The sequence below is a fragment of the Hypomesus nipponensis genome, chromosome 6 (genome assembly GCF_054491055.1).
Source record: "Hypomesus nipponensis isolate SF chromosome 6, ASM5449105v1, whole genome shotgun sequence".
NCBI classification, from domain to species: Eukaryota; Metazoa; Chordata; class Actinopteri; order Osmeriformes; family Osmeridae; genus Hypomesus; species Hypomesus nipponensis.
Genome location: NC_140366.1, coordinates 15,898,261 through 15,920,818, shown reverse-complemented (window position 1 = coordinate 15,920,818; position 22,558 = coordinate 15,898,261). Strand labels below are relative to the sequence as shown.

General features: G+C 53.7%; 1 protein-coding gene across 1 annotated transcript in view; it reads right to left on the bottom strand.

Moving 5' to 3' along the window:
- The window catches only part of ino80 (INO80 complex ATPase subunit), a 29,465-nt gene that overhangs the window by 2,709 nt on the left and 4,198 nt on the right, over positions 1-22,558 (bottom strand). The window contains 24 exon segments of the mRNA XM_084699773.1: positions 155-313; positions 521-609; positions 736-838; positions 957-1,115; positions 1,348-1,420; positions 1,955-2,049; positions 5,895-6,022; positions 13,127-13,352; positions 13,850-13,990; positions 15,404-15,614; positions 15,915-16,008; positions 16,340-16,407; positions 16,491-16,630; positions 16,947-17,114; positions 17,715-17,800; positions 17,999-18,116; positions 18,213-18,297; positions 19,142-19,284; positions 19,445-19,504; positions 20,348-20,443; positions 21,198-21,278; positions 21,625-21,828; positions 21,913-21,980; positions 22,452-22,556. Of these exon segments, the coding sequence (XP_084555899.1) occupies positions 155-313; positions 521-609; positions 736-838; positions 957-1,115; positions 1,348-1,420; positions 1,955-2,049; positions 5,895-6,022; positions 13,127-13,352; positions 13,850-13,990; positions 15,404-15,614; positions 15,915-16,008; positions 16,340-16,407; positions 16,491-16,630; positions 16,947-17,114; positions 17,715-17,800; positions 17,999-18,116; positions 18,213-18,297; positions 19,142-19,284; positions 19,445-19,504; positions 20,348-20,443; positions 21,198-21,278; positions 21,625-21,828; positions 21,913-21,980; positions 22,452-22,556 (2,900 nt within the window).

The following is a 22,558-nucleotide window of genomic DNA, read 5'->3' as shown; positions in this document are numbered from 1 at the left end:
GAGAGAGAACATGGAGAAGTAGGAAAGAAGAACGTAAGTGTCAGGTTGGATGAGGTAAATGCAAGCAAGACTGGTTGAATGAAAGACTCCCACTTCCCTCTTTCCCTCCCTCTTTCCCTCCCTCTTTCCCTCCCTTCCTTCCTCCCTCCCTCACCTCGCTGAAAGGGCTGGGCATGGCAGAGTCCATGTCCACGCTGATGTAAGAGTCCTCTCCGTCAGCAGACAGGTTGGAGTTGTCAGCAGAGGGGGCGCAGGGCATGACCAGGGTGCCCTCCTTCCTCCTCTTCGGCTCGCCCTCGTCATCCTTCTTCCTCTGGAGGAAGGGAGGGAGAACGGAAGCTGTCAAACATCACCAGTCCAACGTCTCCAACCAGGTGGCTGGTGTCAAAACAGGTGAGGCTGATCCCCTCCGTTTACACTGCTTCTGGAACCGTGTTCAGAGGGTTGAACCTGAACACCTGAATTTCCTCCTGGGTTAGTGAAGTGAATGTGACTGAATTCCAGGGGGAGCTGAAGGTACCTTCTCAGCGTACTTCTCCCTCTTCCTCTTCCTGTCCTTCACCTTGCTGCTCTCCTCCTGCTGCCTCTTCTCCTGCTGCCTCACACGCACTGACAGACACACACACACACCACAACCAGTCAGGGCACAGCCAGGCCACCACACAGCCTATCACAGCCAGAGAAACCTCTTCACAGGGCCAATAAGGAAGTGTGTGCGTGAGGTCGTCCACTCACGTTTCTTCTCCAGTTCGACATCGTCGAGCAGCAAGCTGACCACCTCTTTGGGCTTGAGGGTGTCTGGTTTGAAGTTTCCTCCTGAGATGACCATTCTCTGGATCTGAAGGAAGGAACACGGGGTCACCGCACAGCGCCTGGAACCCACCTGTGTGTCTGTGTGTTGCCGTGAGAGTGTGTGTCTGTGTGTTGCCGTGAGAGTGTGTGTCTATGTCTCTGACCTCGCTCTTCTCCTTGGCACGCTGCAGGATCCTCTCCTCGATGCTGCCCTGGCAGATCAGGCGGTAGACGGTCACCTGCTTGGTCTGGCCCAGCCGGTGGGCCCGGTCCATGGCCTGCTGGTCCACCGTGGGGTTCCAGTCGCTGTCGTAGAAGATCACCTGGCAGGGGAGAGGAGCGCTGGTCAGGCCGGGCTGGTCAGGTCAGGCCGGGCTGGTCAGGCCGGGCTGGTCAGGCCGGGCTGGTCAGGTCAGGCCGGGCTGGTCAGGCCGGGCTGGTCAGGCCGGGCTGGTCAGGCCGGGCTGGTCAGGCCGGGCTGGCCCTGCTAACACAGCACCTCAGCCCGCTCCCGGCAGGTGTGTGTGTGTGTTGTACATGAGTGAAGAGACTCACGGTGTCCGCAGCAGTCAGGTTGATGCCCAGGCCTCCCGCTCTCGTGCTCAGCAGGAACACAAAGATGTCCGTCCTGCATGGGAGAGGGGGAGAGAGAGAGAAAGGGGGATAGGGAGAGAGAGAGAAAGGGGGATAGGGAGAGAGAGAGAGAGAGGGGGGCAAAGACAGAGAGAGGCAGAATGGAAAAAAGGTCAAGTACAGTAAAAGCTCTTTGTATCAGAGCCAAGCTCTACATAGTTCATAACCAGGGATGTTTGAATACACCACATAGTTCTGAACACGCTCTGTCCACCATCAGTCCCAGAGCAGCACAGGCCCTGGAGGCTCTGCTAATGCAAACCAGAACACGCACACACACACACATCAGACCAAGCCCTCGCTGCTGACTGACAGCACCGCAGGGAGGGGACGATTTACCGGCGGCAGTGTTCTGAAAACATACACTCAATCATTCACGCTGAAAACATCCAAACAGACACTCACTGACACACACTGTTCAACACACATGCACACAAAAACATACACTCACTGACACACACACACACACATACACACACACACACACACACTCTCGCCCCCTCCTTTAGGGTGCTGTCTGTGTACCTACCGGCTCTGGAAGTCAGCCACCATGTCTCTGCGCTCCGAGATCTTGGAGGATCCGTCCAGACGCATGTAGGTGTGCTTACGGTACACCATGTACTCCTGGAGAGGAGGGAGGGAGGGAAACAGAACAAAAGGATCAGTTTACAGGAGATGTCCCTGCCGACTGCCCATGAGGACTCTCTCCAGGACAGATCGTCAGGTTTCGTCCTCTTCTCTAGCTGGGACACACATGTTCTCAAAGCATCCAGAGGGTCACGTACACCACAGATGTTTAGAGGACTGTTAGTTTCAGCTGCAGCCATCCAAGTCCCCAGCAGGGACAGAAACTGGACCTGTGTTTCTGTTTCTCAACCCCTGGTGGAAGAGACTGTTTAATGAACCTGACTCTGTCTATCTGTTCCCCGACGCTCGTCAACAGTGACTCCCTGTGGAGGACAATCCCAACAGGCCTGTCACTGATGCAGTGGAAGATGGAAAACAGAGGCGCCCAAAGAGCTTATCTGGGACTAATCACCATGTCAGTTTGGAAGCCAGATTCGATCGTTAGCTTGAAATCAGATAATCCAGCAGTCCCAGATGTTGAGAAATGCAACACATACTATACTCTCCCTTCTGCCAACAGAGGTGCTTCACCCAACCTCCATCACGTGTCACACACACCACACCTCCCCTCCTCCTTCCCCTCCTCCCATCACCTAACTCCCCTGGCCCCCACACCCCTCTGTGCCACCCAGACAGCCAGACTCCCAGACTCCGAGCCTGCCTGCTCCGGCCCTCCTCTTCTCCTGGTGACTGGCTCTGGTCCCATCGCTACATCTGCTCCCACTGAAGGCTCCGTTAGGTCCATTAGCCTGGCATGCGTGTGTGTGTGTGTGTGCAAAGACCATATTAGGATCATTAGCCTACTGCCTGCCTGCCTGCCTGCCATTAACAAGCCTAACCCTAAACCATGTCTTCGATGGACCCCAGGGGCATGAAGAGATCTGACTGACTCATCTAGACCACATGTCTGCCACCGATGTACCCGGACCTCACCACAGCCAGTAGAACACATGTACCCTGACCTCACCACAGCCAGTAGAGCACTCAGGTACCCTGACCTCACCACAGCCAGTAGAACACTCAGGTACCCTGACCTCACCACAGCCAGTAGAACACTCAGGTACCCTGACCTCACCACAGCCAGTAGAACACTCAGGTACCCTGACCTCACCACAGCCAGTAGAGCACTCAGGTACCCTGACCTCACCACAGCCAGTAGAACACTCAGGTACCCTGACCTCACCACAGCCAGTAGAACACTCAGGTACCCTGACCTCACCACAGCCAGTAGAACACTCATATACCCTGACCTCACCACAGCCAGTAGAGCACTCATGTACCCTGACCTCACCTCAGCCAGTAGAGCACTCACCTGCCAAACCTCTGGCTCCCCTTTCCTCCTCCTCCCGCTGACCTCTGATGAACCAGAGCTATGATCATGGCCTCTCCTACCATCCTATCTGCACCCATCAAGCTCTGCCCCCTCCTTGACCTCCTCCACCCTCCCGTCAGTACCGCCCACCCACCCCCCCACCCCATCTCCCCCACCAGGAGAGTCTCCATCATGCTAGCCAGTTGCCAGTGGCAACATCGGACCTAAATTCATGTCTGTGGATGCTAACGTGCCTGGAGTGCATTTCCCTGCACTCACAAGCATCTGGGACCACGATGGGTTAGACCATCGAGCATAAATGTTACAACAGGTCTAAATGGACCGTATATATATATGTCAGCAGCCCAAAGCTGTTGTAATATTTTGTGTATGGACAAGCACTTTGGGGAGACTCCAAGCCAGCATGCTGCCGTCACTCGGAATATTGCTGACCCTCCCCGCTGACCGTTCAGAGTTCTGGAAGACAAAGCAGAAACTGCTTCTCTTCCTATGGATTAACCAGAAGCAGACTTGACTGTGCAAATCTCGAAAAAGTCCTGTCTTTAATCTGTGTAAATTGCAGCGGTCTTTTCCTTCCTGTATGCTTATTATCCTGGGCCAACCATGAGCCAGCCATCAGCTATCACTGGCATGACCGTGCTGTAATCTAACACTGCAGACAGCTATCACTGGCATGACCGTGCTGTAATCTAACACTGCAGACAGCTATCACTGGCATGACCGTGCTGTAATCTAACACTGCAGACAGCTATCACTGGCTATGACTGGCTTGGAAATAGGTAAACCCCTCTTGCCGTTAACTAAAGCCAACCGCATTATTGGTCATCAGATTGCCTGGGGCTCGCAGATCAATCAGTGACTTCACCATGGGAGGAGGGAGCAGGAAGGGTTGATGACAGAGATTAGCATCAGGCGCTCTGCGGCGCGGCCAGGAGGCTGCTGGGAAATCAGCCCCGGCTGGAGCATGCTCACGCTAAACCAGCACCGTGTGTGTGTGTGTGTGTAAGAGCACATAATGTAGGGAGGGGAATACTGGAAACAGACTGGCAGAATAAAAAAAAATAATAATCAAAAAAAGATGTTGAATCTTGTTAGTTGTTCATAGAAAGCCAGGTCTCTCCTGTCTCCTTAGTGACGGAGCAGGCCGGTCTCTCCTGTCTCCTTAGTGACGGAGCAGGCCGGTCTCTCCTGTCTCCTTAGTGACGGAGCAGGCCGGTGTCTCCTGTCTCCTTAGTGACGGAGCAGGCCGGTCTCTCCTGTCTCCTTAGTGACGGAGCAGGCCGGTCTCTCCTGTCTCCTTAGTGACGGAGCAGGCCGGTCTCTCCTGTCTCCTTAGTGACGGAGCAGGCCGGTCTCTCCTGTCTCCTTAGTGACGGAGCAGGCCAGGCTGTAGGATGGAGGCCTAGTCACAACTCGGTGTATTACACAACAGAGATCCTGGTTGAGGGAAAAACCCCTAGCCCACTTAGTAATCCTCCACAAGCCTCCCTGACAGTGGGTGTGGCACAGTCCTATTGAAGCCATACTCCGGCGTGTTCTCATTATGTGAGCCATCTACACAGGCATGCTGTTCCAAGAGCCAGACTTTCCCACCCCCTACGCTGCCTAAAGCATTCTGTGGTTCTCCATACACACGGGAAGAACAGGAAGTCACCTGGGCAGGTTCCCTCTGGTCCGCCTTGGAACCTCCGCCACGATGACAGGTCGGGGGAGGAATTCCCGGGTGACGTCACGGAAGAATCTTTCAGAGCATAGGTGGTGTTTGGGTCAACTCATGGAGCAACAATGCCGATGTTGCTGGGGGTTGCCTGAGTGCCATTGTTGTTGTAAAGGGCAGCTAGAAGCAGCCTGCCAGTTCCCACGCCTGGCTTTCAGCTCAGCCACAGTCCACACGGAGGAAAACATACCCAGCCTTTGTGAACACTCCCCCCCTCTCTCTCTCTCTCTCTCTCTCTCTCTCTCTCTCTCTCTCTCTCTCTCTCTCTCTCTCTCTCTCTCTCTCTCTCTCTCTCTCTCTCTCTCTCTCTCTCTCTCTCTCTCTCTCTCTCTCTCTCTCTCTCTCTCTCTCTCTCTCTCTCTCTCTCTCTCTCTCTCTCTCTCTCTCTCTCTCTCTCTCTCTCTCTCTCTCTCTCTCTCTCTCTCTCTCTCTCTCTCTCAGTTCCACATGGAAAAACTGACCCCCCAACACAACACATTTAGCAGACTCTTATCCAGTGCGACTTACAGTTAGTACAGGGACATTCCCCCCCCCCGAGGCAAGTAGGGTGAAGTGCCTTGCCCAAGGACACAACGTCAGTTGGCATGGCCGGGAATCGATCTGGTAACCTTCAGATTACTAGCCCGGTGCCCTAACCGCTCAGCCATCTGACTCCCTCTGACCCCTACCAGACCACCAGACCACCAGACCAGAGGTCCAACAGCAGACAGGCTGTTGAGTATGTCCGGTCAGAGGAGATACCGCCGAGCTATCTCGAGGATGTGTGTGTGTGTGTGTGTGAGAGCGTCTCACCTCCAGCAGGTCGATCATGCGCGTCATCTGGGAGTAGATGAGGACTCGGTGTCCCTGGGCCTTCAGCCTGCACAGCAGCACGTCCAGGGTGTGGAGCTTCCCGCTGTCCGTGATCAGGGTCTCCTTGTCTGGAACGCAAGGGCAGGGCGGACACAACGTCAACATTCAAAGCCAGTCCACTTTCAGGGAACCACAACACTGCTCTGCAACGTGTGAGCTCCAGTAATTATCCAACAGCCACAGACTCCCTTTTATTCACTTAGAATTGACATTTTTTTTGGCGGCCGTTTTTGACGAGGGCTGTTCCCTCATGACACCCACGCCAGTTCAAAGAGCCTTCGTTTATCCGAACATGAGAAGGGGGGGGGGTTATTACGAAATAGAAAACCCAGTTCATCAAGATCAAAGACGATTATCTGTCACCTAATCAATGAGAGTCCTCCCTAAGCCGTGTCAGAGCCTGGTAAAGACCAATGTAAATCAGCTTTGGGATCAATCCCTGCTAACTCCATCCCTGGTGGCCAACATGACCCCTTACGCAAAGAGAGCCCCCGCCCTCTCTGCACCTCTACACAGGCTGGATGACAAGGAAGGGACGAGGTGCCAGACAACGTGCTACTCAGCAAGCCCTCATTATGAGGGGAGGGCTGAGGGTCCACTAATCTGATCTCAGTTCAGTGATTATGAGGCTCACTGTCCATCCCCAGCTGATGAGGTATTAACGTCATTTGTCACTGTAGGACAAAGGGAGAAGGGGTTGTAACTGCCATCGATCCAGCAACCAGGTCACCATGGTGGCTGACCCCCGGGTCGCGACCCTGACAGAGAACCAGAGAACGGGGTCAGGGGCAGGGGGGCAGGGGGAGTCCTGAAGGGGAGGCTGGCTGTTCTGCCCCTCTGATTCTAAAGTACTGGTTCCCAGGCTAGAGAACGTAGTGTAGTGTCTCGAATCGGGTGAGCAAAACTATTTTCTACCTCAGGTTTGAGCCAAGAATACCACCATGTCAAAAAACACCCACCATATCATTTTGAACAATAATAATAATAGTTAAACATTAAGACGTTTTGAAGTAGGATCACATCACATCCAATACAGATATTAACATTATCAACCTCTAGATCTGCAACCAAATGCTCTACTGCTGAGCTATTACCACAGCATATATTACCTGTTTGGAGGCTCTGTTATAGAGCAAATCCCACCAGATCAAACAACTGTTAGCTGCTTTGCTAATGTGTACCCAGGCTGAACCCCGACCTCTGACCCCGAGGGGTCGGCTGGTGACCCTGGTGACGTGTTAAAGAGAAACTAATGGAACAGATGAAGGGTGAAGACTCCAGGAAGGGGTCACTCTGGCGAGAGAGCAGTCACCTCTGGGTAACTGTGGTACGAGATTTACAAATCCATTCTGACCTGGTCAAACACAGGAGTATGCTGCACATGGCAGGATGACGGAGAAGGAAGGAGGGAGGGAGAGAGGGAGGAAGGGAGAGAAGGAAGGAAGGAGAGAGTGAGAGAGGAAGGGAGAGAAGGAAGGAGAAAGAGAGAGCGGGAGGAAGGGAGAGAAGGAAGGAGGGAGAGAGAGGAAGGGAGAGAAGGAGGGAGAGAGAGAGAGAGAGAGAGAGAGAGAGAGAGGAAGGGAGAGAAGGAAGGAGGGAGAGAGAGCGGGAGGTAGAGAGAAGGAGGGAGGGAGAGAGAGAGAGGGAAGTAAGTTGAGAAGAGGGACAGGAAAGTTGGGAGCTGAAGATAAAGGAGGAGGACCAGAAGGGGAGCACAGGGAGAGGAAGGGAGCGCAGTATGGAGAGAGAGGGAGAGGAAGGGAGCGCAGTATGGAGAGAGAGGGAGAGGAAGGGAGCGCAGTATGGAGAGAGAGGGAGAGGAAGGGAGCGCAGTATGGAGAGAGAGGGAGAGGAAGGGAGCGCAGTATGGAGAGAGAGAGGGAGAGGAAGGGAGCGCAGTATGGAGAGAGAGGGAGAGGGAGAGGAAGGGAGCGCAGTATGGAGAGAGAGGGAGAGGGAGAGGAAGGGAGCGCAGTATGGAGAGAGAGAGGGAGAGGCAGATGGAGGGGAAGATCTAACAGTGAGGAAAGTTAACTCGCGGTGTTGAAGTCTCCGCTTGAAGCATCAGTCATGTGACCACGGTGCCACCCACCAGTGTGTGTGTGTGTGTGTGTGTGTCTCTCGACGGAGGCCCGTGAGGAACCACATAACCCACCATCACAGACCTGTAATTGGCTATGGCATCAGAGAGAGACAAAGAGAGCAGAGAGAGAGAGAGAGAGAGAGAGAGAGAGAGATGGAGAGACAGAGAGACAGACAGAGACAGAGACAGAGACAGAGACAGAGAGAGAGAGAGAGAGAGAGAGAGAGAGAGAGAGAGACAGAGACAGAGACAGAGACAGAGAGAGAGAGAGAGAGAGAGAGAGAGAGAGAGAGAGAGAGAGAGAGAGAGAGAGAGAGAGAAAGAGAGAGACAGAGAGAGAGAGAGAGAGAGAGACAGAGAGACAGAGACAGAGAGAGAGGACGGTGGTGTGTTATCTGTGGTTGCTGTTGTGGTACGGAGTTGACAGGCCTCTTGGCTGTGGTGCCAGCCCGGCCCGGGCAGAGCCACCGACATGTACACCAGCACCACACACCCAGAAATATAAGAGCCTCCTTTGGCACAGACGCAGAACCTCTCTGAGACTCAGCGTTTTTGCCCACAGTCAAGGCAGCAGTCTGCTCGTTGGTGTACCAGCATTCACAAACCTCTTGGTGTGATATCCTCCTGGTGGTCTTATTCAGTGCTAGCTCTGTACTCCAGTAGCTTACTGAGTAAGAGCAAGTACCATTAAGACTAAGGCCTAACTAATGGGGCATGGGTTTGAATCCCCTCCTCTCTCCCTGCATTCCTGTCTCTCTCTTTAACACTATAAAAAATATAATCTGAAAAAATATATTATAATGTTTAGTGTAAGCTAACACTTGGATGAGGCTGAGAACATTTCGTATCTCAGCCCCAAGGAGGACACCCTGGGGCTGCCTTGCTGTGTGTGGAGGCAGGCCGCCACGCTGACTCTGCCGACAGAGGCAGCACGAGGCAGCAGCGACCCCTCTCCTGGTCCCCCCCTGGCGCTGCCCACCCCCCCCCCTCATGGAGGTGCAGCTCCACAGAACACCATGCTGTCGCTTCTTCAAACGGAGGTTTCAAGCGAGGGAACCGAAAGCAGTTATAAATTATATATATATAATTATGATATAGATTTTTTTTTTTGAGAGAGAGACCTTAGATGGTTTGCTTCATTCCTCCAAGTTTGGCTCATGTAATAAGATACATCTGTTTGCAGAGTGAAGAATCATGAGGCTGGTCGTAAAGTTGAACAAATTGGCTTCACAGAGCCAACCCACACAATACCCAAATATAGAGGGGATAAGAGGGATTAAACGAATAGTTTATGAAACGAAACTCGCCCTATGGAGACGTAAAAAATGGGTCTTTATAGGATCACCAATCAAAGTTCAGGGTCTGTTTACTCTGGTTACAGCAACAACAGGAGTGGTTGATGATCCCAGAACAAACCCAGTCCAGTTAGACCTCCAGGTCTAGAACAGGGCTGCAGCACACTGTGGGCGCCCTGACTAGCCCTCCACGACTAGCCCTCCACGACTAGCCCTCCACGACTAGCCCTCCACGACTAGCCCTCCACGACTAGCCCTCCACGACTAGCCCTCCACGACTAGCCCTCCACGACTAGCCCTCCACGACTAGCCCTCCACGACTAGCCCTCCACGACTAGCCCTCCACGACTAGCCCTCCACGACTAGCCCTCCAGTCACACAGCACCCCCACCTCGGCACACTCCAATGTGGCTCGCTTTAACACCGTGGTTTCCATGGAGACCCAGATCGGGCTTCACCACCTGCCATGCCACTCCTTCACCCCCACCATCACCCATCCCCCAGTGTCCCTCACTCCGACCCCACCCTCTCCTGCTGGTGGATTATACTCCCCCCCCCCCCCCCCCAAGCCACACAGACACCCACCCACCTGCACTCTCATCCAGTAAACCCCCCCCCTCACTCTTGCCACGCCCCTCCCCTCCCCAAGCAGTGTAATCCAATCCCTGTAGGCCAGAGCAGGGGGCTGACCCGGGCCTGACCCAATTAAAAGCCTGCTGTCACTGAGCCCTGGGCCAGCTAATTATCCCAGGCCTGCTGCCTGGCGCCCGCTTACTCCAACTCCGCTGCTAATTTCATTAATACTCCCTCCACTCTCCCCCTTTCACTGCTGCTCTGCCTGCACGAGGGGTGGAGAGAGAGAGAGAGAGAGAGAGAAAGAAAGAGAAAGAGAGAGATGGAGGGATTGAGGAGGGCAACATTGGTAGAGGGTGTGTGAGAGACAGGGCAGGAAGGGGCTGATGGAGGGACAGGGGGGAGAGTGAGAAATGGAGAGAGAGAAATGGACAGACAGAGTGAGATAATGATGGATACATATACGTCCTCCATCACCTCGATCAGGCCTACATGACTCAGAGCAAAAGAGCCCAAGGACAGGGGATAATCTTCTGGTTAGGACTGCTGATGCCTGGGTGTTTACCACACTCTCGAGCCAAGGAATTTTTGGCCAACGCAGAGAAGAGTAAACTATGTTAAAGCCCCTGTGCGTACATAACACAGCAGCTCCTCTGAGCTCGGAGCAGCTCACCAGGCAAGGCGGGACAGAGGGTGTGTGTTTGGAGGGAAACTCTCCACTGCCGGTCCCACCGCAGAGAGAGACTAAGTCCTGGGCGCCGTGGACGCTGTCGTGAAGATAGATTACACCCTGCGGCGGTCTGGCCTCGCACACACCCCACGACCCGATACCAACACTGGCTCTCACAGACCGGGAGGGCAAACTCAACCCAATGATGGGTGCTGTCGCCTCCTTCAGGACGCATTCGGTACTGCAGCGAGAAATCCTCCCGCCTTGCTCCCCCCCAAACACATCGAGCTACGTTGCAAAGCGGACGGCATGTTTCCTATTCCAGGCGGAGCCCCCCCAGGTAAAGGTACCCCTCCAGGTGTGTGGGGGTACCAGACAGGGAGCGGTGACGTAGCAGCCCTCGCTGAGTGGCCTGTCTGGGCTGCTCTCTGCCCCTCTATCAGAAGGCTGGGACACTTCCTGCCATTTTGCTGGAGAGCAGGAATTCTTTGAAGGGACAGGAAGACAGAGCAGTGTTTCCCACAGCCTGTGGCTTGGCACAGACACACACACACATATATATATACAAACACACACACACACACACACACCTCCACAGCAAACTGCACTCTTTCCAACCTCATTTCAGAACACAGAGAAAAGGGGAAAAGGCTAGCTATTGTGAGAAGGCATCATTTTGTGGGCTTGTTCTTCTGATTACGGTAAGTGGAATTGGAGCCACAAACACAGTTAAGTTGTATTTTTGAATTCTGTCGAATTTCCCACGGAACCGTTCGACTTCAGTGGAATTTGCACAAGGCCTCCCAATGATGCACCAGATGAGATGGTCACACAATATCTATCCCAATAGGCAGGATCAGATCCAGCAGGTGATACAGAAAGCAGAGGATCCCTACCCCGCGGAGAGGGCACCACAGCAGCAACAGGGGATGTTTACCAAACAAACAAACTAACCCCAGCTTTCTATTTACCCTCCAAACTCTCCCACAATCAGACAGGCAGCCGGCAGAACCCCCTGGCCCAGGCCAGTGCCTCCATTGTTCTCGGCGAGCCTGCCTCCTCCAGCCCCTCAGATTAGATGGGCTGGCCTGATTACTGGTGGGCAGCAGCTCTCCTCACGCAGCTCAAACAAACAGCATTCAGCAGCGGCCATTTGTTCTGGAGGTCTGGGACTCTGGGCCCAGAGGGGGAGGGTGGGAAAGCCCAGCGTTGTGGCCATGTTGCTGGGCCTTGATGTGGCAACAATACGGTGGTGGGGGGTCGGCCCTCCGCTAGCCCGCTTCCTTCCGATCGCGCTGAGAAAGTGGGAGAAGGAGCAGATCCCCAGGTTGTCCCTAGACTCTGGCTTCAGGTCTGGGGTTTACCCTGTCACGGTGCAGGTGAGGACCAGGCGGAGGGGGGGGGGGGGGGGGATGCTGGATCTAGGTCAGCTGTTATACAGGTTTGTCGTCAGAGACAGAGACGAGGCAAGGTGATCCAGAGAGGCTGTAGCTGGTCAGAACACAACACCACTCCATGAATGGGGTGAAACCACACACACACACACACACACACACACACACACCAGTCTATTAGTGTTACCTAACTCAGCACTGGAACAATGACCAATAGTCAAACTTCCTCACTTTGTCCTGCCCCTGAAGAACTTCACAAGGGCTCCCAGACGCTTCTCACACACACACACACGCACACACACGCACACACACGTCTGGCTTCTCACATCAATGCCACTACAGTACACACACACACACACACACCAATAAACTGCCTCATACAGTAAATATACATTCAGCAAACAAATCTGTGTTTTTTTTCTTTCGTCAGGAAAAAAACGAAGAAGTGACATGTCATCAGAAAGAGCAGGGGTGTCTGTGGAAAGGTTTGGAGGTCTGTGAGAAGGGAAACGTGCTCTTTGTAAGGCTGTAACCCTCACAGGGCATCACTCATCTGCTCCCTGGCAAACCCTCAGCACACTGTCCAATCTGTGACCCCACAGCCACAACTAATGGGTTTTGTGATAAGGAGTATCGAGACACTAAAAGACACACAAACACACACACACTGAAAGCCAATTTTCATTCATGTGTGCGTGTGTGTTCCTGTTGTTGTGTGTGTGTGTCACAGTGTCTGGAGGAGTTGAGCTGGGACACACTGGCAGGGCCAGAGGAGAGTGATGGGCCTGCTCTGCAGTACATGACCCCAGGAGGTGCCCTGTGTGGATTCTCCCACGAGCTCAAGCCTGTTCCTCCTCCCTCCCACCCTGCTTGCTAGGGGCCAGGGCTGGGGCCCGGGCTGGGGCCAGGGCTGGGGCCAGGGCTGGGGCCAGGGCTAGCCCTACAGTCCTAAGGCTGACCCACAGGCCCACAGGGTCTGGAGGGCATATACACACTGCACTCCAGGCTAAAACACCCAGCTGTCTCCACACTCAGAGAGAAACGCAGGCACAGACACTTTGGAAGAGTATATAAAGGGACAGTTCACCCCCAAATCGGAACCGTCCTCGTAAAAAGGGAGCCCATTTAAGACAACAAACAAAGCCGTGGCTCCTCACCAGGTATCCTGATGAAGGACCAGCCATGACGAGGGTACAGGGCCATCGTGCCCCCCGGGGACTGTGGGAAGAAGGAGTTGGCCCTTGTGGACCAATCAGCAGCGAGTTCAGGCGACCCGTAGAGGAAACACTGCTTGGCGGCGACACTCCCGCCTCCGCGCACCATCCGCCAATCATACTCGGCACTTCGGTCGTCGCAGTAACGATCCATGGGAACGGCTGTCACCTGTGGAGCCAATCAGAGAGGAGGGATGTGAGGCTGGCTGGACTGTGGGAAGTGCTTTGTCTTCTGTCCACGTCCCCGATGCAGGACGGACAGCGTGAAGAGGGGGAGGACAGGGAAGATTATGAAGACTAGGAACTTGAGTTCTGTCCTTGCTGACATGGGAGCTGCGATCAATGAATCAGCAGGATCTGCGTGTGTGTGCATGTGTGTAAACATGAAAGGTAAATAAATACAGGGCCCAGTGGAGGACAAACAGAGCAGAGGGCCCTTTTCTTTAGAAGCAAGTGTTTGTTTAGTGTGCAGCTGGAAGCCACAGCAGGGGGTCCTCACACACACACACACACACACACACACACACACGTTCAGTGCAACAGGTTGTACAGAGGAGCCCTGCTTGTTGCACGTCTCCAACGACCCCCCCCACCCGACACACACCCAGTCTCCGTTTTTGCGACCACCCAACTTGAAAGGCTGTCACACACACAGGGACGTCTTACCCTGGGTACAGCAGCGAGGAGGAACTTGGGAGGTTGTGTGGCTTGGCAGGGCCGCAGAGAGGAGGAGGCTGAACGTCTGCCGTGGACCAGCACGTCCGTGTGGCCCACCACACCAGGCTTGTGACGGGTGAACACCAGATCCTGACACAGGCAGAAGCACACACACATACACAAACATTTGTCAGTTAGAAAGTACAGTACTTGCATACGTGCAAGGCTCGCAACTAACTTTTTCCTCACTGTCCCAGTACCGTCCCAAAGTGCAAAATTAACTTTCCCAAACTGTAAATTTGTGTTAACCATTCCAAAAAAAGGTTTCTATAGGTTTGACAAATATTTTCTAAAAAAACGTTTTAAAAAGGTTGAAAAAATGTGGGATAATTTCAATAAAATAAGTTTGCATCATTGATAAGTATTTGATGCCTACTAATCTCTGCTCTGCTTTACTCTGCTCTGTTTTAGGCTTCTCTGTTCTCTCCCCTCTCCTTTTACTCTGTGAAAAAAAACATATTTTTAAAAAGGTTTCGAAAAAGGTTGAAAAAAAGTTTAGAATGGTTAAGGTTAGTAATTTCACTGACGGATTCACAGCACCATCTAGTGGTAGAGCAACAAACCGCATCCAACCAACACGCCTTCTCCACTCCCCAGCCCACCTCCCCATGGCTGGGCCTGAGCGCTCATTACAGCCAATCAATCAACGTCTCCAGAAACCGCACTTCTCATGACGCTATCCGAGGGTAGAGGTCAGAGGTCAGAGCCTACAGCCTTGGTCAGGGTATATTACTGGCTAGTCGGCTAGACTAGCTCGGACTCGATGAGGTGTGTTAGGAGACAGAGTGTCTATAAAGACTCGGATGGCCCAGTGCCAGATGGGTAAGGACCAGGAAGTGCTGGAAATCAGAGAAGGAGTCTGGGAGTCGGAGTGTCTGGGCTCTGACTACAAAAGGGACCAACTACCCACATGATTAAGTACCCACATTGACACCCACTTAGTCAAGACGGGGGCCAGGAAATCATGACGGGACTGGAAGGAGCACCAAACTTGTCAAAAGTTCATGGAAAAATTTGCAAATGTGCAAACTTAGGGATTAAAAATAGATCTTGACTTAATTTGGGTGTTTCAGAATGAGGTCAGAGCGTACATCCAGTAACTGCGTCTCTCTCTTTACTGCCCCCAACACCCTCCAGGAGTGAGAACCTTAAGAGAGTGACAGGAGGAGGCCTGGGGATGAGTTGGAGGGACCTGTGTAAGTGGTGGATGATGAAGGCAGGAGGGGGAGTCTGCAGGACAGAAGGGGAGCGACTAGGGAGGCTGGGAGAAGGACTGGAGGCTCAGGCCCAGACATGCTCTGCCATGGGCCTGCCTGGACCAGACTGGATAGGTAGTGAAGCCCAGATCCCAGAGGAGAGGGATGCCTGGGGAGGACAACGAGATGTGTGGGCCGCTTGGAGCTTCGCTGGAGCAGAAGGGTAGTGTTTCACCTCAGTCAGCATCTTCTCTCTGAAACGTCTCCGGTTTCTGACACACACACACACACACACACACAGTCTCACCTGCAGCACAGGGCTGGTGTGTGTGTTGGGGTAGGCCGTGGGTTGATCCAGCCACAGTATGAGACCTCTTCGAGACAGACACCTACTCCTGGGCTCCTCGCTCCCTCCTCCTCCTGCCTGTCTCCTTCCCTCGTCCTCCTCCTCCAAGCCCCACAGGCGTTGCTGGTGGAGCCGGTATGCTGCCTTCAGAGACAGAAAGAGAGCCAGCCACCTGGAAGAGGGGGAGGGAGTGGAAGACACACAGGAAATGAAGCATCTCTCACACGGTCAAACACAACACATCAGTCACTGGTTTCAAAGTAACGCATTGGTTTAGCGCAGTGGTCTTCAATCCTGGTCCTCAAGTTGCCACTGTCCTGTATGGTTTAGATGTTTCCCTGTTGGAGCAGGACAACATCTGGACCATACAGGATAGTGGGCTATACACACAGACCACTGGTTTAGGAGAGAAGTCAAGTCACTGGTTCCAATGAGCCAGCTGAACGGTGTTGATAAAGGACAGAAGACCCACCTGACCAGAGTGCCTTGCAGCATGACGTTAGACATCTCTGCAGGAGACACGTCGATGAAGCGCAGGAAGGAGAAACAGCTTCCCTCGTGATCCCCTGGAGGAAAGACGATGGGAGGGTGGGAGATGACTAAAGCAGCCATTCCTGACCTTTTCCAACTTTGCAGCCCACTTGCAGAGCTCAAATATGTTCTCGGCCGCCCAACACATCCGTTCACTTCATTTGAGCTGATCACTCCACGGGAGCCAGTACGCTTTCACGGCAAAATGGATTTGAGCGATCAGAGAAGACATCAGCGCCACATTAAGCACACATTGTAGAGAGAGGTAACCTGCGTAACGACCACGGCCAGGCCTGGTGTAGAACTTCCGGTGTTTAGTTCGAAACGTGACGAGGTGCTAGGCGTTAGTAAGACTGAGCCTCTCACCTTTCTGGTGGAAGAGAGACTGCTGGATGTGGTGAGGAGAGAAGGGAGACATCAGGACTTGGAGCAGTCTGGAGGACAGACAGAGAGGACTCAGGGTCACAGGACTGTACACCTCCAGACAATACGCGCGTGTGTGTGTGTGTGTACGCACTTGTTCCGGGCCAGCGTGTGCGGCTGTGCGTGCAGGAGGCCTTGGCGAAACAGGAACTTGGAGATGATGAAGGGCCTCAGGGCCATGTGGAAGGGCGAGCGAGTCTCCTGACGCTCAAACAGGTCAGGGTGGTTACACACCTGAAGGAGCACACACGTCAACAAGGCATCCATTTTCCTCGACACAGTTAAAGCCCTGCTAAAACATTTACATTTAGTCATTTAGCAGACGCTCTTATCCAGAGCGACTTACAGTAAGTACAGGGACATTCTCCCCCCGAGGCAAGTAGGGTGAAGTGCCTTGCACAAGGACACAACGTCATTTGGCATGGCGGGGAATCGATCCAGCAACCTTCTGATTACTAGCCAGACTCCCTCACCGCCCAGCCATCTAACTCCCAAAAACACATGCGACTACTGAAACTAAAGAGCCAGGGAAACACACACACACACACACCTTCCTGAACTGCATGACCAGGTTCATGAGGGAGGAGGTGGTGTTGTGGGCCTGCTGGGTCGTGCCTGTGGAGGACTGCAGCAGGTCCTCGATGGAGATCTTGCTCCTCAGGGCTCGGTACAACAGCCTCTGTCTGCACGTCAGCTGACAGTAGGTCAGGATCTCAATCTGGAGGAAGGAGAGGGAGGGAGGGAGGGAGGGAGGGAGGGAGGGAGGGAGGGAGGGAGGGAGGGAGGGAGGGAGGGAGGGAGGGAGGGAGGGAGGGAGGGAGGGAGGGAGGGAGGGAGGGAGGGAGGGAGGGAGGGAGGGAGGGAGGGAGGGAGGGAGGGAGGGAGGGAGGGAGGGAGGGAGGGAGGGAGGGAGGGAGTTTAGAGACGAGGCATGTTGGACATCAATTCAATGAAGGAACTGACAGCGTCTGGTAGGAGCAGACAGGTGGGAGACAGGGAGAGTTCAGGAGAGGGAGGAAGACAGATGTGGGGGCGTGGCCAATCCCTTCAGGGATCCCTGGGTTTCATCCCACACTGAGTGTCCTGTTGTGTGATGTGTGTGTGTGTGTGTGTGTGTGTGTGTGTGTGTGGTGTGTATATGTAGTTGTGCGTGCGTGTGAGAGCCCTGAATACAACATCTGTCATGGGCTCTCTTGCAGCACGACCATCACTCATGGGCTTATTAGGGTATTTCCTGTGCCACAAGCTGGATGAAGAGATTGATGACTGTATGTGTGTGTGTGTGTGTGTGTGTGTGTGTGGCAGAGTGGGACACTACCTTGTCTGACAGCTCATTCTCCACGTCCTTCTTGATCCTCCTCAGCATGAAAGGCTTCAGGATCATATGCAAACGGGAGAGCTGGTCTGGAGCGCGCGCGCACACACACACACACACACACACACACACACACACAGTGAGTCAGTCTATCCTGACATGTTACTCTCAGAGCTGGAATCACTCTACCCTCTGGAGGGCAGTGCCCAGTGCATCCTGACATGTTACTCTCAGAGCTGGAATCAGTCTACCCTCTGGAGGGCAGTGCTTGTCTCAGATCAACTCACTTTCGTCGATGGCTCCCTTGTTCTCGGCGTGGCTCTCAATGTCCTTGGAGAACCACTCGTTGAACTCGTCGTGGGAGTCGAACAGCGTGGGCATGATGAAGTGGAGCAGGGCCCACAGCTGAGGGGAAACACCAACATGTCAGCACGTCTGCACCACACACACACACACACACACACACACACACACACACACACACACACACACACCCCTCACCTCAGCCATGGTGTTCTGGATGGGTGTACCGGTCAGCAGCAGTCTGTTTCTACACTGGAACTGGAGCAGGATCTTCCAGCGCACGCTGCCAACACACACACACACACACACACACACACACACACACACACACACGGTGTTAACATTTGTGACCACTTCCCTGCAGTAAGAGCTGCAGCTTCAGACCAGCCATGGAGGTGTGGCCCAGAGACAGGCAGGGTCAGAGGAGGTGTGGCCCAGAGGCAGGCAGGGTCAGAGGAGGTGTGGCCCAGAGGCAGGCAGGGTCAGAGGAGGTGTGGCCCAGAGGCAGGCAGGGTCAGAGGAGGTGTGGCCCAGAGGCAGGCAGGGTCAGAGGAGGTGTGGCCCAGAGGCAGGCAGGGTCATGGGGGTGTGGCCCAGAGGCAGGCAGGGTCATGGGGGTGTGGCCCAGAGGCAGGCAGGGTCAGAGGAGGTGTGGCCCAGAGGCAGGCAGGGTCAGAGGAGGTGTGGCCCAGAGGCAGGCAGGGTCAGAGGAGGTGTGGCCCAGAGGCAGGCAGGGTCAGAGGAGGTGTGGCCCAGAGGCAGGCAGGGTCAGAGGAGGTGTGGCCCAGAGGCAGGCAGGGTCAGAGGAGGTGTGGCCCAGAGGCAGGCAGGGTCAGAGGAGGTGTGGCCCAGAGGCAGGCAGGGTCATGGGGGTGTGGCCCAGAGGCAGGCAGGGTCAGAGGAGGTGTGGCCCAGAGGCAGGCAGGGTCATGGGGGTGTGGCCCAGAGGCAGGCAGGGTCAGAGGAGGTGTGGCCCAGAGGCAGGCAGGGTCATGGGGGTGTGGCCCAGAGGCAGGCAGGGTCATGGGGGTGTGGCCCATAAGCAGGCAGGGTCATGGGGGTGTGGCCCAGAGGCAGGCAGGGTCAGAGGAGGTGTGGCCCAGAGGCAGGCAGGGTCAGAGGATTACCTGGTGCTGCTCTTGAGGGCCTGGGCCTCGTCCAGAACCATGTACTGCCACTTGACCCGCTGGAAGTACTTGACGTCCTGCACCACCAGCTGGTAGCTGGTGATCACCACGTGGAACGGAGCGTTCTGCGTGTACAGGGTCTTCTGAAGGGGGAGAGGGAGATGTAGAGAGAGAGAGGGGGGGAGAGAGATGGAAGATGTATATGTCAGAATAAGCCTGATACATTTTTGGAGACTGGTTTCCTGAGTTGTTAACTTGATAGGACCCATGGTGTTAGAACTGGTGGCAACGTTCTCATCTTACCTGGCTCCAGAACTTTCGGATCACTTTGCGGTCATGTGGATTCCCCCAATATGGCAACACCTTAGGGACAAACAAAGTTGTGAATAATCTCTGTCTGAAGAGTCACAACAACAAAAAATTATCTGGATCCTGTGCATTCCATAATTCCATATAACAACGATACCTGCAACAGAATCTAAAACATTCTGATTCCAAAAGCAAACCACCAAGCTTTAAATCATATGTTCATTGCTCCTTTGTAAACATATAAACTTTGACCGAGTTGTTGATGTTTAATGTAATGTGAAAAATGTGCCCATATAATCAGTCACTCAACACGAATACTGAGTTGAGTTCCGTTGTTATTGGTTGGGCTTTTTCAGCCTCTCTTTTCCAGTGTACTGTGACCTTATCTACAGCTTGTGAAATATGCTCCGTTAACACCTCATTAAAGAAACACACTGAACAGTTGATTTACTGCTCAAGTGATGCATTGACGCTAGTGTGCGTGTGTTGAGTTATGTGACAACTTAAAGTATGTCTACCTAGAATCCAACCCAATTGTGTGAGACCGCCCTCCCCTCCTGCCTGTCTACCCCTGCTAGGACAGTCAAACACTGCCCCCTGGAGGACATGCTCAACCACACACGCCCGTCTGCACCACTCACATTTACATTTAGTCATTTTAGCAGACGCTCTTACTCTTCAGATTACCAGCCCGATTCCCTAACCGCTCAGCCACCAGACTCAGCTGCTCTCCCCCTGCTGACAGGGCGAGGGGAAGGCCGTCTGAGGGGAGAGTTCACCAGGAGAGGAGGCGAGGACAGGGGGAGGAGTGAGGATGAGGACGGACGCTCGGTTCCCACAGGAACCAAGATGCTTCCGCCAGCAGTGTGGTGTCCGCGCCAGGCGGGTCGGGCTCACCTTGAATTTGGGCACGAAGCGGGAGAATTCCTGGTGCCAGTTGTTGAGCGTGGAGGCCGGGGAGATGATGAGGAACGGACCCCAGATGTTGTCTCTCTGCACGGGGACAACAGCACAGGGTGAGTCGCTACGTCAGGTGTGTGTGTGTGCGTGAGAGATGTAGAGTTGGCAACCACTGAAAACAGTAACCAAGTCAGGTGTGTGTGTGTGCGTGAGAGATGTAGAGTTGGCAACCACTGAAAACAGTAACCAAGTCAGGTGTGTGTGTGTGCGTGAGAGATGTAGAGTTGGCAACCACTGAAAACAGTAACCAAGTCAGGTGTGTGTGTGAGATCTAGAGAAATCAACAATTGAAACCAGTCAACACGTCAGGCGTGTGCGTTTCTGTGCGTGTGAGACCTAGAGAAAGCAGCCACTGAAAACAGGAAACACGAAGCTTTAAGGCACACATGTCTTCCTGTGGGGTCTGCCTCAAAATGAGGGGATCAAAAAATCTCCACAATGCAAACGTTTCCATGTCAGCACCACAGGGCCAGTGAGACCAGCAGACAGCTGGGGTCTCCACTTTCACAGAGACCGTGTTGAACAATCACTTGATCGTTTTCCGACTCATTCTCAACACTACCATTGCATAGGGGCCTGGATAGGATGCAGGTGCATGGAAAATCAATTTTTCGACACCAGCACAACAAAACTCACAACACAATAGCATGTTCCGGGGTCATTAAACTGCGAGGTGACAGACCTCTCTGAAACCACCCACCACTGTATCTTCAAATCATCTTAAAATTGAGATTTCACACAAACCAATCTATCCATGGCCTGCAGCTGTGGCTTGCGGAGGTCTTACCTCTGCCAGGTGGGCCAGCAGGGCGATGCTCTGGACAGTCTTTCCCAGCCCCATCTCATCCGCCAGGATCCCATTGATGCCCTGCAGAGAACACAAGTTATCAGAAGATGTCATAGAAGATGAGGTGAGGGAGTTGGGCTAGTAATCAGAAGGTTGCATCGATTCCCCGCTGTGCCAAATGACGTTGTGTCCTAGGGCAAGGCCTACTTGCCTCGGGGGGAATGTCCCTGTACTTACTGTAAGTCGCTCTGGATACGAGCGTCTGCTAAATGGCTAAATGACTAAATGTAAATGTCATGTAAACCTTCTCAGGCCGAAGGCCCAGTCCTGAGTACAGAGTACAATGGATGTGGTCAATATTGAACATGCCATATTACAAGGCAGACCGGGAGACAGGAGAGGTTTGTGGTGCTTGTGTCAGGCTCACCTGCTCATAAAGGTTGGCCAGCCAGTTCATGCCTTTGAGCTGGTATCCCTTTAGCTTGCCGTTGAAGATGGAGGGCTGGGGGATGTCGTCTCCAGCCTGGATGGAGGGGTTGGACAGGCTGTAGCTCTCCCCGAAGCCCGAGCCTGAGGCGGCGTGCTGGGACGCGCAGCGACTGTCCCTCGCCTCCTCGTCAAACAGACGAGTCTACGGAGGACGAACGGGATGCAAAACTGGAGTTCGACCAGGGGAGTTCTGTGTGTGTGTGTGTGTGTGTGTGTATGAACTTACCCTAGCCTGGTGGATCTGGTAGGCCTCTTTGGCATTCCTCAGGGCCTGGGACTTGTAGTGATCACTATCTGTGACGAGAAAGGCCAATCACACACTTGTTACGCCACAACGATATCTGAAAACAACACTGGTTTAATTCCAACAGGCCATAAACGGTCTCTACAGAGGTGAGGTGTAGTGTGGTATGATGTGGGTTGCAGTGTGGTATGATGTGGGCTGCAGTGTGGTATGATGTGGGCTGCAGTGTGGTATGATGTGGGCTGCAGTGTGGTATGATGTGGGCTGCAGTGTGGTATGATGTGGGCTGCAGTGTGGTATGATGTGGGCTGCAGTGTGGTATGATGTGGGCTGCAGTGTGGTATGATGTGGGCTGCAGTGTGGTATGATGTGGGCTGCAGTGTGGTATGATGTGGGCTGCAGTGTGGTATGATGTGGGCTGCAGTGTGGTATGATGTGGGCTGCAGTGTGGTATGATGTGGGCTGCAGTGTGGTATGAGGTGGGCTGCAGTGTGGTATGATGTGGTGTGATATTGAGGTACCGTAGTCCTCCTGTCCCACGTTGACCATCACCCCTCCCCCGATGTCGATCTGCCGCTGGGCCGAGGTATCCTCCAGCTTCCTCAGAATGTCCTCCTGACCCTCCTCC